The 27,099-nt window shown below is 40.6% G+C and overlaps 1 protein-coding gene across 2 annotated transcripts; it reads right to left on the bottom strand.

The window, feature by feature from the left end:
• Positions 1–249: 249 nt before the first annotated feature.
• Positions 250–26,590, bottom strand: LOC137592268 (CD151 antigen-like). 2 transcript variants are annotated; one of them, XM_068310308.1, is made up of 8 exons: positions 26,404–26,590; positions 22,793–22,877; positions 19,051–19,242; positions 6,916–6,990; positions 3,385–3,489; positions 1,856–2,014; positions 1,669–1,755; positions 250–1,551 (listed from the first exon to the last, which is right to left on the bottom strand). In XM_068310308.1, exons 2-8 carry the CDS (start codon positions 22,874–22,876, stop codon positions 1,492–1,494), a joined length of 762 nt encoding a protein of 253 aa, XP_068166409.1. In that variant the 5' UTR covers position 22,877; positions 26,404–26,590; the 3' UTR covers positions 250–1,491. The 2 variants fall into 2 exon arrangements, with proteins under 2 accessions (XP_068166409.1, XP_068166418.1); XM_068310317.1 differs by lacking the exon at positions 26,404–26,590 and adding an exon at positions 26,240–26,357.
• Between the last annotated feature and the right edge of the window lie 509 nt (positions 26,591–27,099).

Raw genomic sequence — 27,099 nt, forward strand, 5'->3', positions numbered from 1 at the left:
CCAATTGTTTAAGGGCCACTGGCTACAGGGACATGATTTTTCTGTACACATATTTTTGTCTGATCATCTGTTGACTTGAATCAACAGCTGCTCAGCATTTTAAGTCCTGCTCTTCAAAGTTATTACTATATTGTGAAGTTGTTTTTAAAATTATAATCTTCCACACTTAATTATGGATATTATTCTTATATTTTGTTAATGTTAATATGTGCTACCTTACTTTTGCTGAAAAAGCAAACACAGCAGAAGTTAACTGTTGGGGGAGTTTATTTAAACTAATTATTACAAACAGAAATACAGCAGATTAATTCAGTGTTTTCTCTAAGGCACACAGTAAAAAAAGGCATTAACAGCAAATGAAAATTATTTCCAATGTGGCTGTTAAATACAATAATATATTTATATTGTACAGTAAATTTTAAAAAAAAATCTTCATTTATGAAAACAATCTAAGACTAACATCAGTAGATGATCACGTCAGGCTGGTAGAGATACAGTAGGTCCTTACACAAAGTTAGAGTGGATAAATTTGGCATCATTGGATGAATCCCTCATACAAAAAAGAGGTGTTTTCTTATGAGCAATGGATGTCAGTGGCATTGCAGGTATGTAGAATCAAAATATTAACAACTTTACTTCATTACTGTCGGCCCGGACACCTCGGAGTCAACAAACAGGTTTAAAATGTTGCTGTCGAATTGTTTAATGTCACAGGTACAAACACACCACCTTGTGAACCTTCACTGTGGAAGGTAGCAGGTCCTCCTCTGGTCTTTAAGATAGCAAAGATTAAAAAAAAAAAAAAAAGATCAAGACCCCGACGTATCAATGTCTCATTGCTCAGAAGAAACACGCTGAAGTGTTACAGACGATAATGTTTCATATAGCTAACAGTTTTAAAAATGCCACTATCAAGAAAATATGTTTAAAATACATGAAAGGCTAGTGAGGGTGGAAATGAAATGCTGTTGAAGTTTAAGACACTCTTATGGTAGGCTTATAAAACATGATGCCATGGAATGGAAGCTGCTGCAACCAGGATTAACATTTATGACAAAGTGTCAGTTTTTCCCCACTGATTCTTACACAAACGTGATTTCTCATTGACAAATCAGAATGGTCCCAACATCGAGGAAGTCAGAGTGGAAGAAAACTACAATGTATTAGTCCCAACAAGGCTGTCTGACACTAATTTGCACAATCTGTACCTAAATTCCCATCAGTTTGTCTCAGAGGTGTTTCTCACAGCTCTATGATTTCGATAGTGTGGCTGAGACTGAAACCTGAGTGACTAATTACTTCAAGATGACTTGTAGTGTTTTTCCACCCTCTATTTACTAAAATGAGATCCTCTGATGTGCATTTTGATCCCTTGCCAGATTTTCCATCCCTTGTGTGCAGGACAAAGGAAAAGAGCCTATGGGCTATTTGAGTATGACATTGTGATCAAGTTCCCTCCTTCACCCACACACTTATATTCTTCTCCTTTTCTTAGTACGGCTCTGCCTTTAGACTTCGATATAGGCAGCATGTGAACACCATCCCTATGATCTGGTGGTTGAACAGACGAGAAGGAAAATTTAGCAAAACTTCAATGAACCCCAAAACACACATTTAATACTATTTACATGCAAAAAAAATGTTGAAAGAGTAGCATCCTGAGCTCACCTGTACACAAGCTATCCCAACACCAACTGCCCCAATGATCTTTAGATGGTCCAGGATGAAATTCTCCAGTTTGGTGATGCAGCCACCCTAAGATCGACAGAACAGAGTTATATCAGCTGACCTGGGACAAGTGCTCAAGACTCACATCAAACAAATGCCAGGTATTCAGTTAGAGTTTCTCTCTCACCTCCACCTTGTAGATGTTCGATGGGTGGTCTCTCCGCCCACAGAGCTCAGTGGGAGACTTGCAGCAGCTGTCGGGCACTATTCTGCCGTTTGCCTCTCTGGAGCGAATCCAGACACTCTCAGACCAGTCGGACGAACTGTTGCTGCCGCAGCACTTAAACTAACAGGAGAGACGAAGCAACTTCTTATGATGGGAGCTTTGATGCTTTCAGAGAAGCATAAAAATGCAGAATCAAACATTTTAAGTTGATGGATGATATCAACAATATTTAATTACTGAAGATATTATCACAATATCTATAAATATCTTAAAAAGAGTTCATTATATTTTTCTTCAAAAATGAGTCCACCGGCAGCTGGCTACAGTTCATACTGAACTGGCAGACATATCATATACTGTACCTTTCTGCAAAAAAGCCAAATTCTTCACAACATGACAAATGTGACAAAGCAGCAAATTCAAACAAATGATCGAAAACAATGAAGAATATAAATTTAACAGCCAAGAGGTGTCTCATTGTGAAACAAACAAGTAATAAAAAAGATGTATCCATTACTTCTTGTGCCCCTGGTACAAGCAGTTACAGCACACACGTCTATCATACTTAGCTGAAGTCAGAGGGACTTGGATTGGATTTCTTTTGACTCGCCCTCATAACCAAAATCTCTAATCTGACAGACTGATAAGCTATCAAACGCCATCCAATCAGCATGTCTCAAATGAATGTGTGATTTCTGCTGGGAAGCTTTGGTTTTCTCATCATGCTGTGAATGCTACCTTCCTAAATACACATATCTGATGTTGGCATCTTAGACATCAAGAAAAAGGGCTCCACAGAAGTGGTATCACCAAAAAAACTGTCTAGTAGCAGTCAGCAATAGCCTGAGATGAGCAATTTCCACACCAAATCTTCATTTTCTAATGCAGCTACCTCAAGAAATTAGTGGAGACTGATGTAATATATGTGATCCTTTAGCAAGTCATCTAGAAATAGAACTCCCTTCGCATCCCAGGAAACAATGCCTTCACCCTAACTGCAAACATCACCAATTTGTCTTTCTTGGCAGCCAGAGTCTCTGTTGATTTTTTCTTACATGTCTGGCCTGAAATTGTGGATGCAATTCTCATCCATGGCTACTAAGTGATGGAGTGATTTTTCTTGCTAAAACACAACAAGATTGTCCCGTGACATGTATCGATGAATTTGCTTTCATCAGGCCCAAGGAATTTTTGCGACCCAGTGAGCTGAAACTTTGGTCATTTTGATGTGTGAAGCACATAAACATTTCCAACCAGCTCATTTCTTGTCAAAGGTGCTGTAACCAGGTGACCTTAAGATCAAGAACCCAAGATCATCCGCTTTTATGCACGGATAAAGTCAAACTAAACATGCATTATCTCTTTTCAATCAAATCAACACACTTCTGTTGAATCAACTATCATTCTGGGTTTGTGTTCAAATCAAAACTGATCTACAACTTGCAAAATTATTAGCTGTATCCAATCAATGTCTTCATGTTGACACTTACCTCCTGCTGCAGCTTGTCTACTGCTTTGGTGATTTGCTCATGGGATTTCTGCTGATACATCTTCGTCATGGTCTCCCTCAGGTTCTGCTTTAGCTCCTCATTCAACTGTTCAGACAAGAGGACAAACATGCACACTAGCACCCACACAAAAATTTCATCCCAGTACCAAGTTTAGCCATGTGATAATTCAGTTGTCATTGCTGACTCTGATGAACAGCAGTTTTAAAACAGAGGGGCAGACAAAACTGTCGTGAAGACTGAGGAAGTCTGTTTTTATTCTCTAGACCAGTGGCAGAAAACACTCATTGGAAGAGCAGGAGGTCTGGGGGCTCAGTTACTATGGCAACAAGCCAACTGGGAAACCACTGTAAATCAAAGCGTGAAGGAGATATCAAGGGACTGAATGATGAGGAGAGGAAGGGAGGGTAGAGAGAGATTAGGGATGAGAGGTGAAGACAAAGGGGAAAGTAAAGGTGGAGAAAACATAAGGGATGTGGTGGTGGTGGTGATAAGGGGAAGCCTTTTATTTTACTTGTTGGCAGTCTGGGCGATACTGCAGGAGCAACATGAAAACAGTAATTCAAGGATTTAGAATAGAACAATAATTAGAGACAGACAATCTGGGATAACAACCCACAAGAACTAAAATTGGTTCCATCATCATGATGAAAACAGACTGGATAAAGTCCTTCAACTACAGAGCTACGCTTTGGTCTGTAGGTAAGTAAGTGTGTACAGACACTGGCGTGGAAATATGAGACATCTAGAGGTCAAGAAGGAATCAGCATCTGCTGCTTTGACAATGCTGTCAGAAAAAGCAATGACAGCTACGGCTGCACCCGTTTCCAAATTTCTTACACTTTTTATGAATTTGAACTTGAAAAATGTACATTTTGTGTTAATAAGCGTGTTTTCTGAAGAATATTACTCAGAACTGTGTCTACCGCTTCCAACAACTGTCATCTTCATTACTTTAAAGAGTGAAGGACTCCATAGGAAGCAGAACAATTTCAATGTTTTGCTTCTTGAAGATCAATATTTATTTCAGGTCATGTTTAGAACAGGAAACGTACTTTCCATTCCGTAAAAATACCAGCTACCTACATGAATGGTATCACCTCCAACAAGGCAACGAAAATCTGAGCAAGTTCCCAAAAATGGAGTGAAAACACTTCAGTCTACATATACTGATGACAGAGAGTAATCCCTGTGTCACTGCGTCATTTATGAAGCACAAACCCATGTTTCTAAACCGCTACCACTAAGTCTTTTTACTGAAGCACAAGGGTTTCTGTCTTTAGCTGAATATGATGGCACAGCAGTTTCCTATAGTCTTTCCACAGCACAATAACCAATGGTTACGCTGTTATCACACAAAGTAAGTTTGATGTTAGACATCCTGAATGGACTACTGCCATCGTCCCACATAAGACACCATAAGACCAGACTGGAGCCTCTGTTTTGGTCTGTCTTTCTCCCTCACTCAATCTCACTCTCCTTTCTTTCTCTTCTCTCTCTCATCAAAATACATTAAGACGAAGGGATATACTTAAAAGGATGACATTTGTTCATGCAGGTGACAGGTACATGATCATGGATATGAGGATGTGGATGAGCTCAGAACTCATGTACAGTATACATCAACTATCTTCAAGCAGCAACAACAATTTGGTAGTGAGGTGAGGAATTACATTTAAATTTTGCAATGACTATAGATTTTCTTTCTGTCAGAAAGATCTGAGGTGCCAAAAATTAAATATTCCCTACAAAAGCTCCAAAAGCCCTATGCTGAAGTAATGGAGGGTTATGAGACTGAAAGCTGCTACAAAATGGAAACAATGCACGAGATACTGCCTTCATTGTCTGAAGGAGGCAATGCTGATATGTTTACATTTCACATATTTGAGCTGGACACCTGAAACACACAACCTGCTTTTTCTTTAAAATACAAAGAAATGGTGAAGTGTATTTTTTATTGAACTTTAGCAATCTCCCTTTAAATATCAAGCAAAATCATTCAGTATATCTTAATTCAGTCATTTGCTGTTGTGTAGGTTGCAGTTTGTCTACTAGACATTTGGTACCACCAGTTGACGAAAAGGAAAATAACTCAACAGTTCCACCTGGTGGACTGAATACAACTTGCTACATGTGAATGAGAGATGGTGAGTCATTTATGTCAGTGTCTGATGTCTTAGACTAAAGAGCAGATGCCGTGAATTGAGCAATAAGTAGACTGAGCTTTGGGAAGCAGGTAGTAGCAACAGAGATCAGTGACTCATCATGTTCAGACCAACTGTGTAAAATAATTTATATCCAAGTAGGTTTTAATGAAGGTAGAGAACCACTGGACTGAGATGAGTCCTACTGCTGAGCTACAGGCCATGCAGTTAGTCACACTTTCCATGTGTAATATTGGGTCTTTTTCCAATATTACACATGGAAAAAGACACATTCCTGTTTTTATTACTAGCAGTAAAATTATTCAACAGTTGTGTTTATTGTTAGTAAAAACTATAACAATTTTTTTTCATGAACCCCTTTTTCCAGAACTGAGACAAGACAATGGCAAGACATCATCATGACCAAGTCACTAAATCAATACACAAATTGTAGACAACTGGTTGACAAAGTACAAACTTTACCAAAATATTATAGATAAAACTATTCTGTTCATTGGACGTCATGTTCAGCAGTTTCATTTAATGAGCAAAGCTTTTGTCTGATCTCAGTCACAACATAAAAAAATTAAGGCTGAATAAATTTGCTTCATTAAGGACAGTTGTCGCAGACTTAACACCAGTCCAACCCTGCACTAGGCTAAAATGTGCATCATTTTTACAGTAAACCTAATCCAAGAGATGAGGAAAATCATTCCTAAATAAAATAGCATAGTTTCAGAGTTCAGTTTGTTTGTTGTGCTGCCAAGCTGTGTTATTTCTCTATTTGGACAGTTAACATATTGTATTCAGATGTATGTATGTACTGTAGTGCATGCCAAGTCCAAATCAAAAACAAATTGCTCCTCTGACAGCACATTTAGTCACGTTTTATGTGCTACTCAAGATATTTTTCATTCCATTTTGACAAAGTACCAAACGGAATGCAGTCAGCCTAATATTTGTATTTTTAATAGGCCATCTAAAATGTCCTCAGAGCAATCTCATTCGTCATGCTGTCTGCTATGGTTAACTTTTCTCCACAGCACATGTCAACTGAAAATAGTAATTTGTGTTTTATTACCATGTTGGTGAATGCATGCTTAGATAGAGGCATACGTATGTGCCAAGCATGCTCTGGGGGATTTTCTACTATCAAATGACTTCAACACACAGACATGAAGTTTTAACATGAAATGATATATTCCTTTTTTAAATTCTGTGACATTAAACACTGTAATTTAGCAAACATTTGTTGTTTACCTTCGTGACTCTTGAACAATTCTATATGAACAACTTACCTTATAATCCCAGGATGTACTATAAAAGTATGGTTATGTACCTTTCCATTCTATATGCCCAAGGGGATTACCTGCTGATAGTAGATATAAGCCAAGACACCAGCCAGGATCTCCAACAGGAAGATACACAGCAGCAAGACAAAGTACTGAGGAGGAAACAGAGAAAAAACAGTCAGAAGACAGAAATGTAACCAAATAGGTGGCTTACAAATTGTTGATAGTTCAAACAGTAATACTAGAAATGTCTGGTCAGTCTGTTGGGTTGATATGACAAATAAATGCCACCAAGATCTCTCAGTTCATACAACAGTTCAGTGAAAGGAAAGGAGCTCCTGGCATGTAACAAAAACCTTCAGCCAGTACAAGATCTTTTGTTTTTTTTAATTTCTTGAAATTTTAACACAAAACGCGCAAATCAAATTCTGAAATGTGGTGAAGCAACTTCAGGAACACCAGATATATTAAGAGAAACACATTCACCTGGAGTCATGTTTTTGTCCAGTCAAGGATTTCAATTTCACATATCAATATACACATGATGTAACGGCTGGACCACCAGGTTCAGCCGCTAATGCTTTAGAAGAGGTGGATTTTACAACAGGCCTAATGTCTGACTCCTACACTGTCCATGTTCTAGGTGTAGACCAGAAACGGAGGCCTCACAGCAAAGAAAAACCAGAGCTAGACAAATTGAGCTCCAGTGATTGAGCTTTCTGATGTTCACTCTTTGTCTCCAAGTTTGTTTTGTGTAAGGCCATAGATTTTGAGTCGTGACACAGTGGCACATCTCGCACTCTGTGCCTTTAAGTGAGGTCAGCTTTTCAGACTTTATCACTGCCATCTGATTCGTGACCGGGCCCTCATGAGCTGGAGGGAGGGTCTGCTTTTCATGCCAAGTTTCATCAGAATTAAAGACACGAACAGATATTATCAGACCAGAACCTTGACCCAAATTCCTGAGGCCTGCTGCTATCAGAGGGAGAAAATCAGCCGGTAGAGTAGACTCAGTCTTTGATTTGATAGCTTGAGGAGATTAGATCTGAGTGGCACTGAACCCGAATGCTGAGCAGACTAAGATGCATTTTGATGTTGTGATGACAGTTTGAAGAAAAGCAAGGCAACAGATACAGCGGACAAAAAGTCAGATTATTAGAATCAATCACGTATCAATTTCACTTCTCACAAACAGCAATTACTGAATAACAATTAACCACAACTTAACTTTGTTTCTAAATGTATAAAATACTGCAACTTACAGCTATTGCAAATTTAAAATTCCATGTTTATACCTGGTGAGTTACAAAAGTGGATATATTTTGATGTGTGACTTAGAAGTGATGCTTTTCTATGAACTTTTCCTTAAGTTTTTTCAGTACTGGTACATCACATTTGACAACAAGGCAAGTCAGAGACTGCAAAAATCAAGTGACACTCCTGAATTCAACATTTTACCCTGACCTACACATTTTTGTGCCTGTGGCTTCCTGAAAATGTTGCTTCTTTTTTTGTGATTATATCTCATCAGGTTTCAGAGATGTGTACCTAAAAAGGTAAAGGTGACCTTGACCTAGTTTTCTCAAGGTCAAGGTCATCATCTCATTTTCATCCCCTTTGCCGCTTGAGTAATGTGGTTTTTGTTACATCTGTCTATCTGCAATGGTTGTGAAGATATCTGGTGGACGGACGGATGGACGAACACACAAAACACAGACAATCAAAATCCGTCAGCGCTTCGCGGGATGTAATCAAGAAAGTTTTAAAACGGCCTCAAATGCATTTTTCAATTGGCGACAGAAAGCTCAAATCAGATTGATTAATTTCATTGAACAATTTAATGAAAGTCTTATAAAGCAATTAATATCTGCATTTGGAGTCATTACAAGGATCATATAGTTCCTCAAATTTACCCTCCAGGGGGTGCAGGGAGGCTCAGTGGTACAATACTGTATATGGGATCTTGCCCTCTGCTGAGACGATGAATGGAATAGGCTTTTCTGTTGGCATATTAAAGTATCATTTAAAAAGTACATTTTCACTTGATAAGAGTCCAAAAGATGCAACACTCTGAAAGGCCACTGCCACAGGTTTCATTTTAAATAGTAATTTGTCCGTGATGGAGGATTGCAATACCTCTTTACATTAATACTGCATTGCCAACGTCACTGACAAAAATATACATTGAATAACTTATTGTAATGCATTTCTATTTAAGAGACCATAAACGTTCTACACAGGATGCTGTGTAATAATTCAAGAGCATGTTTAGGTAACGTGTTCTAAACAAGCAGTGCTATTAATTTGATTGTTTCTTCTTGTGGCTCATCGGAGTTTACATACCTGCACAACAGCACTGTCTGTTCACTATCGATCACATCACACAACTCATCACGTTTAATTGAGTATGCTGGAGTTGAATTAATGTCATTGATTTGCTGATTGGTGATGTTACGTGTCCTTTCCTTTACTGTCTTTGTGGAAAGAAGCATGTCTTTATTTTTTTTAAATAATCTGTTTGTTTTCATTTTTTAATGGATGAATCCTTCGTGTAATCACCATCTATTGGAGATATAGTCGGGGGGACTGTGTTTGTTTGTTGGAACCACCTTAACCACAGCAGAAAATCTGGTCAGAGAACAGGCGCCACACAGGGAACAGTTCAGTTTTCTGGTATTTAATAACTTGTAGTATTACAAACACATTTAAGTGTGTCGCAGGCTATGACACAATGCTTTGATAGAAATGTTGATATGTAGGCCTATTGTAATCATATTCAAGAAAAAATGTCACTAAAAATGTTTTATAAGTTTTCTTTGTAAAGATGTGTAGCTATGAGTAGAATATCTGTCTATTTTTTTCTTTAAGTATTTTTTTTATCTTGTGATTACTCTCCAGGGAGCCGCGAGGGAGGAGCTAAAGAGCTGCATGCGGTTCTGGAGCCACATGTTGATGACCCCCAGTCTAAAGCTGTTTTAAACTTTTAGTAACTTTGTTATCCTTCTTATTTTTCTCATTTTTCACACTTGCTTTTCATGATACAGTATATGTTGTAAATTCCTGATGTTTTGATACATCATCGTGATGTTTATGTTTTTCTATTTTCTATTTTATGTTACGTTATTGCAACGTTATTGTGACGTTCCATTGTAGTCAGGCACCTTTTAGGGGAGCCCAGGTTCTGGCGGAGAGGTCCACCACCATCAGCGGTAGTTAGCGAGAGTTAGCGATCAGAACGCTTTATGTACAGAGGCTTATGCAATCCTTGACGACGGGCTGAGCGCACAATAATCCTGCCTGCTGCTGCTCGACACTAACGGGTAATGTCGAGTCCCTTTCTCTGGGAACAGTTTGCCAAGACACAACACAGCTAACTGGTGCATCAGTTGACTTCCATGTAGCCCCACTCACAAAGCCCTCAGAACGACATCTGGTTGGTTAAGGGTGCCTTTACAGCTCGTCAGCTAACCCTGTCAGAACAATCCTATCCCGTGACAGCGCTCCAAAGACGTTACCGCCACCTGACGGGTCTCCATCTACAGAACTTCAGTAAGGTGCAGCCACTGCTGCTAATCGGTGCAGATTGCACACATCTGATCACAGCCCGAGAGCCTGTCAGGTTTGTCACCAGAGGTGGACCAGCAGCCATTCACACAGCACTTGGCTGGGTGCTTCAGGGCCTGGATGGTCTTGCCTCTCGAACTACCTCATGCTACGTCACTACTCTCAGGCCAGGGCCCGAAGATCTCTACCAAAACATTGAACGTCTTTGGCAGCTTGATGTTCTTCCATTTCGAAGTGAACAGCAAGTAGTGAGATCCTGTTTGGACCAAGAGGCTGTGAGCATCCTGGAAACACGCATCAAGGAAGTGAAAGTTGGCAACATACTTCGATATGCCACTCCTTTGCTCAGTGTCAAAGGCACTCCACAACTAAAAGCCACAGCTGACGCAGTCACACCAACACTTAGCAGCACCGAGCGAAGATTAGTAAAAGACCCAGCCAGAGCTAAGATCTATGAAGCAGAAATACTTAAGTTCATTGATGGAGGTTGTGTTACTAAACTCAAAGCAGAGGAAGCTGCTAATTCCAACGAATCATAGGTCATTCCCCATCACCTCGTCCATTATAATGGTAAAGATCATCTGGTCTTGGACCCTCACTTGTTGGGGTCCTCCTAAGATTCCAGCATTATGCTGTTGCTGTCAGTGGAGACATTGGTGCAATGTTTCATCAAGATCATCTCCTACATAAGGATCGTCCACTGCTGAGGTTTTTTTGGAGAAACCTGCGAAAGGAGGAGCAACCTGACATCTACCAATGGCAAGTTTTGCCATTTGGCACAACCAGCAGTCCATGTTGTGCAACATTTGCACAGCAGAGACATGCCAAAGAACTTCCAGAGGGAAATGAGGATGTGTTCCAGTCCACTGAACAGTCATTCTATGTCGACAATTGTCTCCAGAGTCTGCCAACACCACAGTCTGCTAAGTCCCTTGTGGACAAGATATGTCAGCGTTCAGCCAAGGGAGGATTAGAAATCCGGCAGTGGGCGAGCAACCTCTCCTCTGTTGTCTCCCATCTGCCCTCTTCAGGCAGATCAGAGAACGATGCATCATAGCTAACCGAGAAGAGCACTGACCCTCAGGAGCCGACTTTAGGCCTACGGTGGCACTGTCCCACTGATCGACTTGGCTACAGATTCAAGCCAACCAAGAGAGAGCCCCCCACCATGCGCCAAGTGTACAAAGTGCTAGCCCAGCAATACAATCCCCTTGGCATAATTATTCCCTACACAACACAGGCTAAGGTTTTGGTCCAGAAACTTTGGGCCAAGAAAAGAAGCTGGGATGACCCAAACCTCCCTCCTGACATCCTTGAGGCCTGGTCCAACTGGGAGAGGGAGCTTCCTGAGCTGGTAAACATCTCCATACCACAAACCTATGCCACTGAAGCCACAGACTACACCCTGCATGTTTTTTGTGAGGCCTCTGAACAAGCCTATGGTTCAGTGGTATACCTCACGACCAAGAGAAATAACATGATCCATGTCTCATTCGTCATGGCAAGATCCAGAGTAGCCCCTAAGGGGCAACAGCCAATGCCGTGTTTAGAGCTCTGTGCAGCCCTTACAGGAGTCCAGCTTTCCTCCCTCATTCACCGAGACCATCACACAAACCTTTCTCTGGACTGACTCCACTACAGTCCTGACTTGGTTGACATCCGAATCCTGCAGGTAAAGGTCTTCGTCGGAACCAGAGTCTCATAAATTCAAGACCTGACAGCTCAGCACACGGTATGTAGACACAGCCAACAATCCGGCCGATGATCTCACTCGGGGCAAGACTTTGGCTCAGCTGGCAGCTCCAAGTCGGTGGATCCAAGGTCCACCATTCCTTTATGACACACCTGACAGATTGCCATCACGTTTGGTCTCCACAGAGCGAGATGACGATCCCAACCTCAAACAATCCATATTCTGTGGCCTCACACACACAAGTCCTGCAAGCCAATCACCAGATGCCACACAGTTCGTTAACTGGACCAATCTGGTAAAGGCCACCCAGCAGTTCCTTCATGATACAGCGGCTGCCTACCCCCTACCTCAACTTGACCTTCATGGTGCAGAAATGTTCTTACTAAAGGTCAGCCAAGCGGATTGCTTTCCAGAGGAGGTCAAGTGTCTCAAGGCTGGTAAACCAGTACCCCCAGGCAGTAGACTTAGCCACTTTCACCAGAGATGGACCCTACGACGGGTCTTATCTGTATCGGTGGATGCCCTCGTCACCTTGAGTCCTCCACCCTCACCATGCAGTGACAAGAATCCTCATTCAGGATGTGGATGCACTTCTACTCCACCCAGGCCCTGATAGGGTCTTCGCTGAAATCAGGCGCCCATACTGGGTCCTCCGTGGGAGGCAGATGATCAAGCGTCATCAAACCATCAGTACTGAATGCAGGAAATGGAGAGGGAAGCCAGACGTTCCACTGATGGCAAACCTACCTCCTGCCCGTCTACGACCCCTTAAGCCCTCGTTCTTCTCAACAGGAGTAGACTGCTTCAGGCCATATACCATCAAGGTTGGACGCCGCACTGAGAAACGTTTGGGAAACCTATTTAAATGTCTCACCACTCGCTGTGTCCATCTTGATCTGCTGACAAGCCTTGATGCAGATGCCTTTCTCTTGGCCTTGAGACGTTTTATCACCCACAGAGGCACCCATGCAGAAATTCTGTCTGACCAGGGGACAAACTTCAGAGGTGCAGAGAGAGAACTAAAAGAAGCATTTGCTGCAATGGAGCCACAGATACAGGAAAATCTGGTCAAGCAATGCATCACACTCAAGTTCAACCCACCAGCAGCACCACACTTTGGCGGTGCATGGGAGCGTGAAGTACTATCAGTCAAGAAAGCTCTGCAGGTTATCGGCTCTCAATCCCTCCACAAAGAAGTCCTGTTAACAGTCTTGAGGTGGAGGGCATTCTCAATGCTAAATCTCTTGGATACATGTCCTCAGACATTGCTGACCCAGATCCTGTGACCCCAAACATGCTGTTGATGGGGCGGCGGGATGCCTCACTGACACAGGTGTTCTACGCTCCATATCCCCTTAGCAAGAGGAGGTGTCAAATGTCAAATGTCAAATGATCGTGGACCACTTCTGGGTGCAATTGCTCAGGAACTACTTGCCAACGCTTCAAGTTCGCCAGAAGTGGCAATGATGCACAATCTCCTCCAAAATACGGTCGTGATGATCATAGATCCTCAGCTGCCACGTGCTCATTGGCCTATTGGAAAGGTGGTCAAGTTGAACGCCAGCGTCGATGGTTACATCCGATCAGCTGAGGTTCGAGTGGGGGACCACACGTACCTGAGGCCAGTAGCACGCCTCATCCAGTTGCCAGCTGTTCCAGATGAGGACGCTGATTCTAAGGACCGCTGAGCCAGTCCTTGAAGACTGTTAAGGAATTTGCTATGTTGCAGAATAGCCATGCCATTCAGGGGGTGGCTGTTGTAAATTCCTGATGAATGATGGTTATGTTTTTCTATTTTGTTCCGCTACGGCAGATAAAGCGAAAGAAGATGAATGAATGTTAGGTTATTGCAACGTCATTGTGACGTTCCATTGTAGTCAGGTACCTTTTAGGGGAGCCCAGGTGCATCGCCGGGTCCTGGCGGAGAGGTCCAGCGCCATTAGCGCTAGTTAGCGAGAGTTAGCAATTGGAACACTATATGTATGGAGGCTATTTACCTGTCCGAAGTGAGTCGTTCTGTAAAGCTGCGTAATGTATAATTAAACTACAATATCTAAACTTCCCTGTGTGGCGCCTCTCTCTAACCGGAGTGGATGAGGTGGCTCCATCAAACTGCACCCCCCCCCCCCCTCCACTCACCCTGAGCACATCTGCAATAGTATAACTTAATTTTTCTGCGGTGAGCATGGAGCTGCTTTCTCAGTCAGCTGAACGTGACTCGTGGCTCTTTGTGTAAACACAAGATGGCTGATCGAACTGAGACTGGTCGATAAAATATTTATTAGGCTGTAAATGAAGGTTGAAGTTGTTTGTTGAGTGGTGTCGTCGCTTTGGATACAAGCAGCTCTCCGATCACTTAAAAGAGCTAAAGCTGGTTTCAATCATTAAAAACCAGACAGCAGTTCTGATCTAGTAGCGTCTTCATCTGCTATGAAACTGGTTTATGTGTTCACTATGACGCTGAAGATACGCCTTAGGCAGACACACACATATTACACAGACACACACACACACACACACACACATAAACACACCTGACTGAAGCTGAGCTAACAAGTTAGCCAAATACTAGCTGACTTCCACAGCTTGTGAGGAACTTTCAGTGTCTAGCTCTTAGCCAGGTCGTTACCGCACACAGCTCCCTTTGCCTTAACACAAACTCCACCTTGGGGATGACCACGCCCTTATCCAGGAGTGGACATGTCAATCAATCAACATTGTTTATGATATGTCAATCACTCCCGTTGTTACGTCAAGACGGGTGCTGTGATCATACGAATCATTACAAAGCTGTCCAGCCAAAAGTTCCAAAATATATTTATTGATGCAGGAAGTGTTCCAGATTCTGGGAGTTGGTAGAGTTAGGGAGGACCACTATGTATATGTATACCTGTAAAAAAATGTTTTTCCTAATAGGACCCCTTTAACTGCAGAGAGGACTGACACATTTGTATGCAGCTCTAGGTCTGATTGTGTTTCTATTTCAGACTTCGAGAGAGGACTGCTGTCTTTCCAATTACAGAGCGGGAGTGCAGAGTCACACTGAAGGTGACTATAATCAGTTACATGATGGCAGGACACGTACTGATTTCGAAAGGAGTCATCTGCAACTATTTGGCTACGAGGTGGAGTCTGCTCTCAATGCAGCTAAATCAACTGGAACTTTGGACTTCAGCTTGATGAACAATCTATCAACCCGTACCTCCAGAAAAAATGAGTCTTAGCAAAGTGAATGCCCCATATCATCAGTTATTTGGGGAGCTGAGTGATCACCTCAATTCACTTTTGTCACATCGATCAAGTAGATGACAGTTTTAACTGTATGTAACACGTATGTCCCTCAACACTTTATAAAATCTCTAAGACTAAAACACAAAAATCTAAAATAAATTCTCATCCTATTGGCATCTAATTGAGTTGGAGGATGTCTAAAGAAATGACAATAAATTTGATTTGTTTTATAGCAAAATCTCGATGCTCCTGTGTTCCATGAATTTGCTTCTTTTGATGTGACACACACACACACACACAGAGTCCATTTGGTTCTCCATCTTTGGCAGTCTCCCGCAATCCTCCCTCCCTCCTGACTTCATTCCTTCTCTGTGATTCTTTGCTGTGATTTCAACTCTTCAGGATACACCATGCATTAAAAAACAGGCACACAAGCAATGAAGGTGGAATGTTTGCACAAATTCCACACAAAACGTGAAGATTATCACAAAGACCACCTTTAAAACCAGACATACCTGTTAAGTTCCACCTTCACCTGTGCTCTGAGCTAAAATGTAGTGATGCATAGCAAATTAACACCCGTTAGTGGGAACCGAAGATTAGCATCATCAATTCAATATCTGAATAAACGTGAATCACTCATAATATTCCTTCAAGTTACAGAAGTGAATGAAAGGACAGTTACAGAACAGTAGATTTCAGGGAAGCTGACCTTTGACCTTTTGGATTAAGTCATTCCTTCAGAATTTAGCCTTTGACATTAGTGAGAAATGCTTGACATACAGTAATTACAGTAATACAGTTTGCATTCTTGTGCCATGTTTGGTGAGGTCACAGTGACTTTGACATTGAATAACCAAATTCCAATCAGTTCATTTTGAGTTTAGTTTGTTCCAAATATGAAGAAATTCCTTCAAGGCACTCTGGAATTTCACTCTCACAAGAATGGGATAGAGAGAGAAATGTTTTCAAAACATCATAACAGATAAAAGATGCATGATATTTCAGCCCAGCAACATAGATACCCCTGCTGGATTGTAATGAAGTATTGTGATTAAAAAAATCATTCACAAAAGGTATTTAACGAGAAAGCGATTGTGGTCATAAAACCTGACTGTACATGCTATAGAAAAAAATGAGATTTTTGAAACTGGACCACTAGTGTGCAAAGAACAAGAAAATACGGAATGCATTGTGCCACAATAAATACAGACAACTTACAGACCACAAAAAAATTACATTCTCTCCTCATGTACTATACGTGGTTCTGAACTGTTGTGCTCATCCATGTGCCTCTTTCCTTTCCAACTAGGGTCAATCATAAAAAAAAGGTGCATACAAAGAAGCTGGGATGACACACACCTAATCTGCATGGATGAACAGACGCTGTATCTTAATGGGATCTTCCAGGCTAAATAAAGCAATAGTAAAATAAAGTAGAATACTGCGCCTACATCACACACATACTTGTCTTTCATCACACACTCCATTTTCTGATCATGTTGTATGAACTGCTGTTTCTGAGGAGCAGAGCTATACATAGCTCTACTACAGCTAGTCTGTCTGTCAGGAGATGCCTGATCTGATCTGAGGTTTCTGTGTTTTTTTTATTTTATAAGGGAGCAACAAGGAGGATGTTTGTTCACAGACCTTCTATACAGCTGGAAGGTACACTGAATTACATTTTCTCCAAACTCTAGGTGGGACAGTCTAGTAACACAATCTTGGGACATTGTATTTCAGCGTTACCTCGTTACAGCTTGATCAGTGTTTAGGGAGTCACCCTACTCCTAATCCACGAGCAAGCAAGGGAATATCTTGGAAAAAACAAGGAAAGTGAAAGGAGAGAAATCGAGAGAAAAGCAGAGAGGAGCCAGCAGCCCACTCTGGTCCAACAGCATGAGGTCAGTTTCTCCAAAGGTGGCTCCAGTGTTTGTCAGGACTCTTTCCATTTGGCTCTATTATTTGAAGGAGATGGTTCCATCCTCTGCTCCCTGAGTCTGCTCTTATTGTCTCACAAAACAAAGATGCTGTGTTTGTGGACGCACACTATCCGCCTGTTCCCGTGGCAGGGCCTCCCCCTTTCTCCTTGTCTTCCTTGTGTGTCTCGAACCAACACAAATAACACGAATACCAGAGTCACTAAGAAGAGGATCTGACAGGGTCCTCCATTTAATCACCTACAGCCAGTTTATTCAGGCTTTGCAGCTGATACTGCAGACTATTTGCTGATGCTGGAGATGATCTGGCCTTTCTGTGGTTCTGGCTCCTGACCTTTACTCTCAGCAGGTCACACACTGGAAACAAATTACTTTACCTTGCTACCCCACAAACAAAGCAAGAGATAATAGAAAAGCATGAAAAAGGGATGCGTTTGATTGATCTCGCCAAAAAATATGACCGTAATGCATCTACAATCGGCACGTTAAAACAAAAGGAAGTTTAAGGCATCACGTGGGTGGTTGGAGAAATTCAAAAGGAGGAATGGAATTCACTCTGTTGTTCAGCATGGTGAGGCATGAGCGCATGAACCAAAGGGGGCAAAAAACAATGAGGACGGAAGTTAAAAGGTAAATGACCATCATTTTTATTCTTTATTCTTTGTTTTTTACATTATGCACAACTCTCAATTATTGTGTAATAATCTAATTGTAACATGTATTTGTTACAAGTTTGGATACATTTTTATGCTTTATAAAACATTTATGTCTGAATTCTGCGAGGCTTGGAACAGATTAGGGCATTTGCATGGAAAACGTGTCTCTACTTACAAAAGTTCTTCCAGAACCAATTAATTTCGTAAGTAGAGGTACCACTGTATATATTTTTAACATTCCCACCAATCAAAGAAGTCATTTTTAATATTTTATGCTGCTGGTTTTTTCATTGTTGCACCGGGAAAAGGTTTGTCCACATCAAAAATCTTTTTGATATCATAGAGAAGAGAACATCAAAATAATGTTCCACAGCTATTTATTTTATTTAACATTTCATAATATGAAAGTACCCATGCCACCCACTTTGTACTAATCAGCAATTATTTTTGATTACTACTATAAAATCACACTCTTTGTCTGCACAATACTGTCGATGTATTTGTGCCTCTGTTCCACAGGTGGGGACAGCGGATGGAAGACAGGATATCAAAAGGCCTGGAAATCCCGCCCCCAATTCAGCGACAGCTCACTATGGACATTTAACTCAAACTGGCCTATCTGCCACGCTCTCTCTCTGTCTCTTTTACTTGACCTACCTCTGTCCCCAATGTATTTCTCTTTCCCAACCAACAGGTCAAGGCGGATGACCGCCCTCCAGAGCCTGGGTCCTGCCCGGAGTTTCTTACTCAATGAGGGAGTTTTTCCCCGGCAATGTCACTTATGCTTGCTCTGGAGGGCTTTGTGAGGGCACTATCTGTAAAGCGCTTTGACAAGTCTTTAGATGTGATTAAGCGCTATATAAATAAAAGTTGATTGATTTATTGATTTTAATTTTTTTTTTTTCAAATCTTCAAGAGTCTTTAATGAACTTAAACTGAAGACAACGTCATCTGAGATATGGAGGTTGCTGGCAAATGAAAGCACTAACCAGCTGTGTGTAGACTATGTACATACAGTATATCACTTTATTTTCATAACTTTAATATGTATAACGCATTTTTCTCACCTAAACACACATGTGCTGAATGCTACACCTATTTTCTCTTTATCCTGACGTCAACTCTTACCACTCGCAGTAGCCTCCTCTGCTCCTTGAAGGTGGCACAGCAGCCCAGCACGCCAGTTACCATGACAATGGCTCCAGCCACGACCAGTATGTAGGCGGAGGCAGCATAGGTCTTGGAAGAGAGAAGGCTGATGTAGTCGTTCTTCTCAACCAAAGTCCAGACACCCACTGCCATCACGACGCCTCCTGCCAACTGGAAGAAGAGCACATGATAAGAATCTAATCTAAGCCAGTGAGACTGAGTGACAAAGAGGTTTCAATTATTCATCGCCTAAGTCGACTTCAAAGTGATGAAGGACGAGAATTTTCATGGTTAACTGTGACTGGATAAAAAGCGCTGCCACATGAGACGCTCTAATCTAAAATAAATCGCCCTATGTTGCACGGAAATCGTGAATGAGCTGAGTAGGACTGCTGAAGTCAGTCATTCTTTGTTTTTAGACCCTAACTTGGACAAAAAAAATGTGATAAATGATGTAGTGAAGTGAGATTTGAGAAACAGAAACGGAAGATTTTGTTTCCTTTATCCTTATTATCAGGAAAATCAGATCAGATCAGATGGATCAATTGATAAATTACTCAATAGCTGCAGTTTTACACTCGGCACAACAGTTTGTTAATTGTAGACATTTTTAAAAAACATTTCATTTAACCATGTAAAATCATGATATAATTTAAAATATGTGGAATTACTAAGGAGGAAGTCTAAATCACCAGATAAAAAAAGAAAGTACACAGCATGATTTAAAGACAATGCATCAAATAACAGTCATGGCAAAACATCTCAGGAGGATGACAGAAATTACATTAATGCAATTTCAACAGGATGACAGATGCTGTGGAATCTGTCTAAATGCCAAAGCAATCCACTGAACTGACTGGCTGAGCTTAAAAGGAACCACAGTATCAATTCTAAATAGCAGCTGCAATTAGCTGGAGTTACAACACTCTGTGTTCATCAGTGTTTTGTTTGAATTCTCATCTCTATTACAGTTCATAGTGGAAAAGATGTATATTAACTCAATGGCTCAACATCTGTGTTTTCATAAATAATAAACTCAAAAACTATGTATAAACCCTGTCACGAGCTGATTGATCAATACATCTGTATCCCTTTGAGATCCTTTCAATTTATTACAGACTGAAAGAAAAAAAACTGAATACTAAATATGGCACATAAAAACCAACAATCTGTTTTAACTTATCATTTCATTTCACAAATGTACAAACATCTTCGTAGCATAGAAGGATCCCATAGCTACAAATCAAACTTTAAACGGTATGGGTTGATTGTTGGCAGTCATCATTCCACGTGTTGAACATGTTGCTTACTGTTACTTTATCTGCTCAAAACACTGGATGAGCCACAAGAAGTGACGTCCATTTTCCGGGTCAATAAAAAAAAAAAAAGCATAAGTGAACTTAAGCCTTTGGCGTCCTCTTGTGGGAGAAAGAGGTGTAAACAACAATGTTTGTAGAAATACAGTACTCTGCAAAAGTGAACCGTGAACACCAAGTGTGTGTGGGTGTCCTTTTCCTAGGAAATAATTTTGGAGGAGGCCTGACACCTGATTTTGGTCCATAATGTTAAAATAATACCAAAAGGAAACAAAACTGAAATTAGTTAAAACAAAAAACAACTACTGAAAACTGGCTAGGTGATACTTTTTTGTTTTCATACAGATATGAATGCACATATATTTCATTTTTCTGCATTTTAAGTTAGTAATGAATCTCGTTGGTGCAACAACAACAGCTGAAGTACAGCGGTGAACAGTTCAAAGTTAGTCCTTGGTTGACTAACTTTCGGAGAGTTTTAAAGGTTTGCTTGTCATTCATAAACATGGGAGATATGCTTCAGGAGTCTAATGGCTGTTCAGATTTTCCATAGTTTACTCCAATCAAACAAATAAAAGTGATGCTACTGAAGTTCAAAATGTCAGCAATTAAAAGGAATCAGATTATACTACGGTATTTAATGTGAAGAGATTTATCATGTAAACCCAATCTTCAAATGGTATACCAAAATCTAATAAATCAATACATTCTTTTTTATTACTTTTCAAGCTGACGTATTTTATTTCAAGGGGCTCTTGATAATTTTGCGGTAATGTATGCCGTTTTCTAAAAGCTGAATTGAGATCTCTGTAAGTTGGTGAACCTAAAGTCAACATGGCCACACTAGATCCTTTACCAAGTAGTCTAATATTATGTGTGAAAAGATCTGAATGTTCGTGACAAAAACATCCCCATTGAAGTAACAGGTCATGTCCCAAAACAGGTAACGAGAGACGGGACAGACAGAATTCAATCTCTTCCTGCTGTAACATCAATGAAACCCTTCATTTCATTAAGGTTCACTTTGACCCTCGAGGTCTGCGTAGTTAACAAACAGACATTCAGCAAAAACCTTTGCAGTATTGTAGTACAATTATTTAATTGTCTTAAAATCAGACCTGAAATAATTGTAATTGCTGTGATTGCTGGAAGTGTTTGGAAAATATGAAGTCAAGATTTGTCAAAAAATTTGATTCAATCCTGAAACATTGACATTAAAACACTCAAGTCTGGGATTGTAGAGACAGAACAGTGAGGGCTTAGCAGTTTGCTAGACATATCAACATCATGAATGGACACAGCTCTCAGTGGGTAAGGATGAGACAGGGAGGCTGCAGCACTGATATTAAATGCATCACAAGCACATCCACACAATGAAATCACTTCTTTCACTGGTGAAACACCCCATTTTTGACACTGGAAACTTCTGAGGGATCAAGCTTTGAATGCATCTTCTGTCTTCTGAAAAGTAGACATCTTGGCTTTAACTTAAAGGCCTCGAATAGCAGCTGGCATTTATTTATCTGCTTTTTGTACAAAAGCGCCTTGTTGAAGAGTTCAGACAAGAGTTTCTGTGAGTCTTTCCTATTCACTTTTTATAAAGGTTTGCTTCTATCTTATATCAAATCAGTGGTTTGCCATCCTCTAATTTATGACATTCTTATGACGACAAAAAGTATTGGTCCCTCTCCTAAATTTCTATTTCAACATTTCTTATAATAAAGTATGTCAGATCTGCAAACACAATTTAACATAAACCAAAAGGAGCCCAAATCCAGTAGCAGTAAATCTATTAAAGCACCAAACCGCATTAATAGCTGGTTGCAGCTGAATCAGACATTCCCAGGGCTGATTGCAGCAGCTCTGTTCAATCAAATTATTACGTAACACTTTTATTAGGTTGGAGGTCTCCCCAATAGCACTACACCTGAATAAAAGGAAATACAAGAGATGAGAAAGAAGAATTGGAGGTTTTTTTCTCGACTTTCTGCAACGCCTTATTTGGAGGTAAAACTTGTAAATGAAGTGCAGTTAAACTGTTTCAGGAAAACCTACAAGAATACCTGATGGTGAAGGTTGAACTAGTTGAAAGTCTGTTAACTGAGCAATGCTTACGCGTTCTTGTTTTCTCTTCAAAACACAACACATTTGATTTACCTAGGGTTTTTTTTTACCAACATGAACTATGTGGCAGTGCGTTTAATGCTTTTCAAAGTAATTACAATGAAACCACCACACAAAAGAACATCAGTTATACAACACTTAGACACCAAGATCATATATAATTTAGACATACCTTAATCTTGGAAAATACCTTGCCAAAGTATGCAAGTGCTAGAAGATCAACACAAACTCTTTAGAATTTAAACATCTAAAGGTTTGACAACGCAAGAAGAGAAACTCACCCAGAAGAGAAAGTTGAAAGTAAACAGGAGGTATTTCAGGCAGATGGTTCCACATGTCTCGTTCTTCTCCTCATAGACCCCCATGCTGCAAAAAACAACAGATTTTAAAAGATGATAATAACATACAACAGGACGCAAGTACGGTTCCGTTACCACAACATTCAACTTCTAGAACTGCAGCTTTGACTTTTGTCACAAGAACATGCGTCAGTAAATACAAAGCGTCAAGTGGTTACTTTTAAAAACTTTTGCATCAAGTATAGTTTGAAGTGTATTTAACAAATATAACACATGGGTTGCAGTACAGAGCCAATATTGTTTGACTATTTTTCAAACAGAATAACCATACACATATTTATAAAATCATCACAAACCAACACGACTCTCTCTCTCACACACACACACACACACACACACAGACACACACACACACACACACCAGAGAACCCAAATACATAAACCTAACCCACATGTTACGCAGATGAAAATACCATTAAGGCAGTTACAGATGAAGTTACAATTGCTGTAGTTCAGAGTTGAATGATGATTTGATTGTCATTTAAAAGAACTCCCAACATAAACAAGTTAAGCGTTCAAAGCCGGCAGGCACCTGGCATGAAATTATGACCAACTACTTATAATAAAAGCCAGTGTTTCTTTGTCAGGTTCCTTGAACAAATAACATTTTGCAGGGCTTTTCCAGGAGGTGTAAACATTAAACAGGTCATGTTGGCAGGATCAGAGATGAGTCATGTGTGCAGGCATAGTGATCCATGACTAAGCACTGAGCTGAGGGTCGACTAAAGGCTGGTGGGTTTAACCTCCTGCTCCCTGCTGCCTTCTACCAGCATCTGACCTTTCTAGAGGCAAAAATGTCTTCTTTCAAAAGTTTGACTTAGAAAGAGGCAGCATGACTGAAAAATAATTGCTCAAGGTATTCAGACGGAAAGTATCCTGAAACAGTGTCACTCAGGTTGTTTGTTTAAAAAAACAAAATATAAGAAATGAACTGGGCATCATCCAAACAGTAACTGATGTCCAATATTTTCAAAGCATTGAACCCAAACCTAATTCTCTGTTTTGTGATTGTAAAGATTTACACACTCCAGACCAGAACACTGGCTACTCTCCACCTTAATTTCATCTCCATTCCCCCAAGTCTCACATCCTTTCTCACCCCTCAATTTTGTTGGCTGACTTTCCAATCAAGCCCAGACTCGCCCTCCTCTGACTACCTCTCCTTTAACTACTCCAACACTCCTGACTCTCCTTTCTCCCCCCACCCACCCGTACAACATCTTAGGTCATCTCAGACAGGAGTGCCGCATGAATCAGTGTGTGTCTGTTCTCTGTCTGGTGACCATCTGTTACAGTAAACTGCTCCTAGTGTGATATTGTTAATGAAATTCAAACAAGAACTCAGTGACAACTTCTTATTTTACCGTTTGGAGACAAACATGACCAAGTAGATTTATGTGTCACAGACTTTGCAGATAAGCGAGGGTAAATGAGTTGTTGTTGAAACGTCACACCTAAAAGAAATGTATAATTCTTCCTGCTCCAATCTGTACAGAAAAAATGGTATTTAAGAAAAAAGAACAAACTAATATTGACCATGGATGTACTTCACCAGGGAAAGAGTGGTTAGATGCAATTCACAGAGGTTGTTAAAAAATAATGTGTATCTCTTTCTCTCTTTATATTATATTATATATATATATATATATATATATATATATATATATATATAGACATAGAGACAAAGAGAGAGAGGGAAAGACAGAGAGAAAGAAATAACTCACAGAATTAGTTGCTGGACAGACTGTTAAGATATTTACTCAGTCGTTCACATTGGCGGCACGGTGGAGTAGTGGTTAGCACTGCTGCCTCACAGCAAGAAGGTCAGGGGTCAAACCCCATCATTTCCAACATGGCCTTTCTGTGAAGAGTTTGCATGTTCTCTCCGTGTCTGAATGGGTGTTCTCCGGGTTCTCCGGTTTCCCCCCATTTATCAGGAAAAACATGCATTTAAGGAATATTAGGTCATGTTGGCCAATAGTGGCGGCGCAGCAGCTCTAGACCGACTTTCCACCTGGCCTTTCAATTTCATTGTACCATCCCTGTGTATAATGACAAATAAAGCTCTTTGTCTTTATGACATAGTCAATATCATCAACATTTTATATACAGCATTACTGTGGTTCAAAGGTACAATTCACTGTTAAGCTAATATAATGCAGTCAGATCACTTAAACTTACAGTTCCACAATATCCTCATGTGTTTAACACTGCAAGTTCTTTTCCTTACACAATCATGGTCTGTGTGATAACATTTAAGTTTCGAATGTGTATTTAGTGTTTAGACCAGAGAGAAGAAACCAACCAGTAGATGGTCAGAACATGCCAGGGTCAGTCTCCTCCGTAGCAGGAGGAATGATTTAGGTGAAAAGAGCCTCCTAGAAAGAATGTAAGCATCATTTGGATTTTTTTTCTGTTTGAAGATTAGACTTTATCTTGGAAAGAACTGATGCCATTGAATGAACCCTCTGCGGAGTTCATAATTCATCATTCTTTCTGTTTAATTAACTGGTGATTTGCTGAAATCTGACACTTTTACCTTGTGCCGTTTCTGGAATAAAGAAACCTGCTGTCTTGGTGTCTGAGAAGCAGAAAGTTTTGGTCTGCTCAAACCCTGAGGGACGGATTCCATTCCCGAAATCCACCTCCTAAATTTGATCATGGTAGAGAATTATATTTCTCTAAAACTGGGCAAATCTCCTTCAAACTAGACATAAATATCCACACGACTAATTTATGCTCCACAGTTATTTGTTGCGGATTAAAATGAAAGCTGATTATTTCGAGCAGACAGAAACATCTCTTAAAAACTCTTAACTGTCCTTGAAACCGAACCCCATACATTCACAAATAAAGAATGTATCCCGCCATACATTATAATATCTTACTACATTTATGATTAATTTGTTTTTTATAAAGTCTTATAGAAGTAATCACGAAATGGTTGACACTTGTGACCAAACAGGGGACAAACACTCAGTGACGAACCACGTTAATGAAAGACTTTTGACAACTAAAAAAGAATAATATCACCATGACTCTTGTGAGTGATTACAAAAGCAGCTCGCACTGGTAACATAAGAGTGTTAGATAAATAAATCCATCATTACAAATAACTATTCAGCTGTAATCAAAACACAGAGAAGTAACATATTCATAACTTCTTAACAGTTTCAGTGCCGAGACTGAAACAAATGTGCTCCTAACTTAGAGGCTTCCACTCCGTGTCCACGGGGGATCGTGTCGGCCGGTCTGGGGTCAGTGTCAGTGACGCTACATCTCCTCACCAGCCTCAGCTAAAGCTAACGTTACGTTTACTCCTGTACTGCTGCTGGGACGAATAAAAAGTATTTCATCGGGAGCACCTACCTTCAGAACTGGTATTAGCACAATGAGAACCTGTCGGGGCCGGTTTACCATCCTAAAACCTTATCAAATGTTTTGTGTCGTTCTGCCTTGTGCGGCCGACGTGCCGCCGGACCCCGAGCTAACAGCTCGGCCTGAGAGCACCGACACTTCCTGCTTGGTCTCACCTGCTGTCTTTGGACCTGCTGTGGACGGAGGGAGATGGAATGTGTTCGGATAGTCCTGGTTCTGCTTTTGGTCACACCTTCCTAGAAACAAAAGGCCTCTCCGACGGTCCAGTGGAGCTGGAGGCTAAAAAAAAAAACAAATCACAACGAGCTCACCGAGCTGGAGCTCACGCCTCCAGTGGGGCAGAAGCTGCAGCTGGCTCCACCCAGAACCCGGATGTGGGTCTGCTTTCTGTGTCCCGGGGCAATGGAACTCTGATGAGTCACATGGATGGATGGATGGATGGATGGATGGATGGATGGATGGATGGATGGACGGATGGATGGATGGATGGATGGATGGGTGGATGGATGGATGGATGGATGGATGGATGGATGTTAGAAAAGTATCTGTTGCTGATAATACTTCACAACAACACAGGATTCACATATTCTTTTACATGCATCTAATACCTGATACCTACCCGGTCCTGATCTACTTACAGCGAAGCTCAAAAATGTGCTTTATGTAATGGAAGTACTACTCAGTGTGGGTCAACATTTCCTACAGCATGTTAGTTAAATCTTAATATTCTGTAGTTATTTCAGTGCAGAATAATGTGCAACATCTCTGTGCAAAATGTATAGTCCAATGTTCAGATTAATAAACTCTAAAAAAAAATATTCCTCTACATGCAGTGATCTCATTTGCGTGCG

The sequence above is a fragment of the Antennarius striatus genome, chromosome 1 (genome assembly GCF_040054535.1).
Source record: "Antennarius striatus isolate MH-2024 chromosome 1, ASM4005453v1, whole genome shotgun sequence".
NCBI lineage: Eukaryota > Metazoa > Chordata > Actinopteri > Lophiiformes > Antennariidae > Antennarius > Antennarius striatus.

Excerpts from the sequence above, each read along its gene's own strand:
- LOC137592268 (XM_068310308.1), bottom strand. The coding sequence starts at position 22,876 with ATGGGGGTCTATGAGGAGAAGAACGAGACATGTGGAACCATCTGCCTG. Across the intron at positions 19,243-22,792 it reads CTTTCAACTTTCTCTTCTGG|TTGGCAGGAGGCGTCGTGAT; the intron begins GTGAGTTTCTCT and ends CTCTTCTTCCAG. Across the intron at positions 6,991-19,050 it reads AGAGGAGGCTACTGCGAGTG|TACTTTGTCTTGCTGCTGTG; the intron begins GTAAGAGTTGAC and ends TTTCCTCCTCAG.